Below are 5,442 nucleotides of genomic sequence, written 5' to 3'. Positions count from 1 at the left end.
GTGGATTCAATCCCCAGTTGGGGTGTGTATGAGGCAACCAAATGATGTTTCTCTCACTCTCTAAAAGCAATGAAAAAATTTCCTTGGGTGAGGATTAAAAAAATAGTTTACACTCACAACTTTTTAATATTCAATTCAGCAATTTCTTGTAACTTACTATATTTCCCCACCTTTTCTTATTCTAAAGGAAATACCAGAAATCATAATTTTACTCTTAACATTTCATTATGTACTTCTAAAAGGGGTTTTTCTATAAAATAGCACATCTAAAAATATTAACTGCTTAATGTGAAACACTTGAATGTTCAGAGACCCTAAATTGTTTCATAACTTTTTCAAGAAAGAGGAACCAAATGAGGGCCACATCCTATATTGGTTCGTAGTTCCCTAAGACTCAAAGTATAGGTTTCCCTGCCTCTTTTTCCCCTGGTTTGCAAAATATTTGTTGAAGAAAGTGGGCCTGTAATTTCCTCCATTGTGCATTGCACAGACTGCATTCCTGTGATGTCATTTAGTGTGTTCTTGCATTTCTGTTTGATCTGATTCAAGTTCACTTATTTTTTTTAGTTTAATGTATTTTAATAGCAAACTTACAGGAACAGCACAGAAGACAGACAACATTAAAAACATACTTGCATGTAGGACAACTCAGAAAAGTATAGTGAATGGATGGAATCTACTGTATGATAAAAATGCTACAAACACCATTTAGTTGCCATCAATAAGAAATTTACTTGTTTTTAAAAAATTCAAATGCTGGCATTGTCCAGAAAAATTTAACAGGTTTATTTATATTGTTATGAAGTTGAACTGCTTGAAACTTGTTCACTGAAACACCTTGACTTCCATTAATGCTTTATGTCCCCGTATTTATATTAAAAAAATTCACACACAAATGAAAATGGAAAAACGGCCAATACCTGATTTCTGTCCCCTATTTTCCACTTGCAATCATATACTTAGGTACCTTTTTGACCCCATGGAAAAAAAATATCTAACGTTCAGAACTACCAATAACAGGAGGAGAATTCTTTTTTTTAAAGAATGAAATGTTTCCCATCATAGTGGATTCTTAAGCACATTCTCCACGTATGCGGCGTGCTAGCTAGATGTCTTTTGGCATAATTGTCACACGTTTGGCATGGAGAGCACACAGGTTGGTGTCTTCAAAAAGGCCAACCAGATAGGCTTCACTTGTCTCCTGCAAAGCACCAATAGCTGCACTCTGGAAGCGCACATCTGTTTTTAAGTCCTGAGCAATTTCTCGCACCAGACGCTGGAAGGGAAGTTTGCGGATCAGAAGTTCAGTGGACTTCTGATAATGTCTAATTTCACGAAGTGCCACAGTACCAGGCCTGTAACGATGAGGTTTCTTCACCCCTCCAGTAGAGGGCGCACTCTTGCGAGCGGCTTTGGTAGCCAGTTGCTTCCTCGGTGCTTTACCGCCGGTTGATTTGCGGGCAGTCTGCTTTGTACGAGCCATGGTATAGGGACCTCTTTACTTACCCCCCTTCTCCTTCGGCTGGAGCTCGCGAGCTGGAGGAGGTGCTGGCATTAGAGAGCGACGGCGGCTGCGAACCCAAGTTCACTTTTTTGACAAGAACAGGTGGTATGTACTTCCACCAACAGGTACACAATTCTGGTTGGTTCTGTTGTGGTGTTAGCAGCCACTGATCATTATACAGATCTTTAATTTCATTAAAATTATACCAGTTTACTTCTGTCTTCATCTTTTAGTTGGAATATCTTCACAGTGAAAAATTTACTCATAATAAGTACCTAGTTACCTTGCAGTACACTTCATATGGGAAAGGTTTGTTTTTAGAATGAGTTGGTCTTGGCAATAATTTTTTTGGATTTGACAACAAAAGCAAAGGCAACAAAAGCAAAAATAAACAAATGGGACTACATCAAACTAAAAAGCTCAGCAAAGGAAACCATCAACCAAATGAAAAGGCAACCTGTGCAGTAGGAGAAAACGTACAAATCACGTTTCTGATAAGGGGTTAATATCCAGAATATAAAGAATTCATACAATTAAACAGCAATAAATCCAATCAAAAATGGGCAGAGGGTCTGAAGAGAGATTTTGCCAAAGACACACATGATCAACAGGTACATGAAAACATGTTCAAAATGACTATTATCAGAGAAACGCAAATTAAAACCACAATGGGACACCACCTCACACCTGTTAGAATGACTATTATCAAAACAAGACCCCTGGCTGGTGTGGTTCAGTGGATTGAGTTGCCAGCCTGCAAACCAAAGGGTCGCCAGTTCGATTCCCAGTCAGCACATGCCTGGGTTGAAGGCCAGGTCCCCAGTAGGGGACACATGAGAGAGAACCACACACTGACGTTTCTCTCCCTCTTTCTCCCTCCCTTCCCTTCTCTAAAAAAATCTTTTAAAAAGTACTGATTACAAAAAATCTGTTTCTTTCTTTATGATATAACAAGGTATTTCAGGCTCACTTTGTTCATTTCTACCTCAGTCCTGTGAAAAGCTGCTTTTATACTATCATCTACTTACTTAACTTTCCTACATCTCTTTATCCTCTAAAATAGACTGCAAATTTCAGTACCATACTACATCTAAAACTTTTCAGCTTTTTCATCCCAGTACTAGACAGAAAAATGGAACACAGTATTTATGGAATTGAACTAAAAGATTAGCATCTGTCTGGGTATTCTATGAGTATCTCTAGCATCAAAAGAGGCACCACTGAAAACATTAAGCAGTTATTCTCCCCAGGTCGCCCAAGGGCATGCATGGCTAATTCTCACCCTGCTAATCATTCTTTCATGTTACTACTGGAAAACTAAAAATCACTGCTCTAGCTATCGAAGGCTCCCTAGAACAAAGGTCCTTAAAAGCAGGGAAATAGCACATACACACATATATAATCCCCACCCACCCTCAACAGAAAGACAAAGAATTCTCTATATGCATTGTTATCTTAAAAATTGCAAATCACCCTGACTGGTATGGCTCAGTGGTTTGAGTGCCCTGGCTGCGCCCCAAAAGGTCAAAAGGTCGCTGGTTCAATTACTAATCAGGGCACATGCCTGGGTTATGGGTCAGGTCCCTGCCTGGGGCACGTGAGAGGTAGCCAACTGATGCTTCTCTTGCACACTGATATTTCCCCCTCTCTAAAAACTAAAAAAAAAAAAAAAAATTAAGTTGGAAATCATTAAAGGCCAAAGCATCTAACAGTATCTACTTAACAAGCCTACAAATTCATATGAAGATATTTGGTCACACAGAGGGGAAACTGTTGCCATTCCTTAATTGTGTAGTTCCCTCTCCCACCAAAGGGTTACATTTCACCACTAGGTGTCCACAGGGGAGTAAATGCTGCCTTAAACTTACCTATTTCAAGTCACTTGCACACACACATTGCACTCCATAGTTAAGCAACTGTTTTATGTCAATTTACATGAATCTTAAATCCTTTGAGTTCTACAATATATTGTACCAACTTAGTGAAAGGTCTTCTTCACTGGCTTTTTATTGGGTTGGCCAAAAAATCCATTTAGTTTTTTCTGTAAAATAACACATTTTTCATTTTCATGAACTTTATTGATTTGGATATTTTGAGTGTGTTGTCTATCTCTCCCATGTGGTATGAAGTTGATTGTTCTCAATGTCTCAATTTGATCGCTATCAATTTCAGCTAGTCTGCCCAAATGTGGAGCATGGTCCAGCAAGACATCTCCAGAACAAAATTTTGCAAGCCACTTTTGACACATTCCATCAGTCACAGCACCTTCTCCATACACTGCACAGATCTTTTTGCATTTCAGTTATTTTTTACATTTCTTGAAATAACAAAGTATAATACATGAAAATGGTGTGTAATTCTCTTCAATATTAAAATGGCTACACAAAAGTTCACAAATTTTCATTTTTTTAAATGCATGCTGATATGACAGCTGTCACAAAGCAATCTAACAAAATTGTTTTGAATGAAGTTAAAAACAACTAAATGCTACTAAAGCTATTTTACGGAAAAAAATGCAATGACCCTTTTGGCCAACCCAATATTTACAATAAGACTTCTTTACTTAAGGATAGAAGCTACAGAACTGCATTCCTCAAATTCATTATTCTTAAGTGTAGCCAGGAACTTCAGGACAGACCAGGACAGACTAGACATTCCTTTATTGATCTTCATCTAGTTCATGAAGTTGTGAGCACTTCAGAGGAAATCTAATCTAGATGTTTTTCAAGTTACTTTTTATTTTTCTAGGCACAAAAACACTTTTTCTTTTAACAAAAGTTTATATGAAACTCTGACTGTTGGGTCAGGGCAGGGAAAACCCACACATAACTATTTTTAAGTTAACTAAAAAAAAGTCATTCATTCTACTAATATAGTTAGGTATAAAAATACCCAATATTTTAAACTTCAACTCTGAAAATTTCCAAATTTCTACAATTAACATACCAGCCATCAAAGCAGAGAAACAATCTCAAAGACCTATTTTACTGGCTCCCTCTTTCACCATGAGGGGAAAAAAAAATCCCTAGAAATTGTACTTCAGATCTGCTCCACCTTTAGTTACTCAACTCTATTTTCTGCAGGAGAATGGTGAAGTACAAGGAGTGTCATAGGTCCCACAAGACAGAACAAATTAGGAGAAACTAAAAAGAAAACATTCACTGATGACATATGCTTGCCATAAATGGTACTAGGCACTTTACACAAATTATTTAATCCAACAATAGTCCCACAAAATAGCATCCTCATTTTACAAATAAAAAAAACCTTGAAATTTTAAAATGTAAGATTTAAGAAATGACTTGCCCAAGTTAAGAGTCAGCATTCAACTCTTCAGCTGCCTAGCTCCAGATGTCTTTCCTTAACCCCATCAAATTCCAGAAGTATCTTTTTCATCTTGGCTACTCTTGAACTGGCTTTACATCAGCAACCATCTCTGTACCTAACAGCACTGTATTCTCAAGCTGTCACTGATATTTTCAACATCAAAACAATCCATCCCTCTTTTTTCTCTTCATCCCTGACTAGGAATATCACCTATACCCAAAACATTATTTAAGTTTATTACCTAACATTAGAACTAGGGAAGAAATTCTGAGGTCACCAAGTACAAATCCTTCATTTTTCAGAGGACAACCTGTGCCTAGAGGTTTTATATTCTAGTCTCACCATATGACATTTTGAAAAAAACCTGTATTACCCTTATATCACAGGAGGTTCCTTCTGAACACTGAATGGTCATGGTCCCATTTAAAAAGGTTTGTCTTTGCTAAAGGAAATAGCATCCCTGTTCTGTTCCTTCCCAATCTCTTCTGCTAGGGGTCTATGCCAGCCTTTGTCTCTAGCATACTGATTTCCAATACTAAATGTGGAGATGGTAAATTTGCAGCAACTGATCAAGTAAACTTTTGGGGCTATAGTTAAGCTGCCTGAGTCTA

General features: G+C 37.5%; 1 protein-coding gene and 1 long non-coding RNA gene across 2 annotated transcripts; both read right to left on the bottom strand.

The window, feature by feature from the left end:
- Positions 1 to 224: 224 nt before the first annotated feature.
- LOC118498025 lies at positions 225 to 2,225 on the bottom strand. Its single transcript, XR_004900545.1, has 2 exons — positions 1,590 to 2,225; positions 225 to 553 (listed from the first exon to the last, which is right to left on the bottom strand). It is a non-coding gene; the product is annotated as an uncharacterized LOC118498025 (long non-coding RNA).
- Positions 870 to 1,561, bottom strand: LOC114509853 (histone H3.3A-like). Its single transcript, XM_028528410.2, has one exon. The coding sequence runs from the start codon at positions 1,481 to 1,483 to the stop codon at positions 1,106 to 1,108; it is 378 nt and encodes a 125-aa protein (XP_028384211.1). The 5' UTR covers positions 1,484 to 1,561; the 3' UTR covers positions 870 to 1,105.
- Positions 2,226 to 5,442: the final 3,217 nt, after the last annotated feature.

The sequence above is a fragment of the Phyllostomus discolor genome, chromosome 13 (genome assembly GCF_004126475.2).
Source record: "Phyllostomus discolor isolate MPI-MPIP mPhyDis1 chromosome 13, mPhyDis1.pri.v3, whole genome shotgun sequence".
In the NCBI taxonomy this organism is placed as follows: Eukaryota; Metazoa; Chordata; class Mammalia; order Chiroptera; family Phyllostomidae; genus Phyllostomus; species Phyllostomus discolor.
Note: the sequence above shows the minus strand (reverse complement) of the source record. Positions and strands in the feature narration are given on the sequence as shown.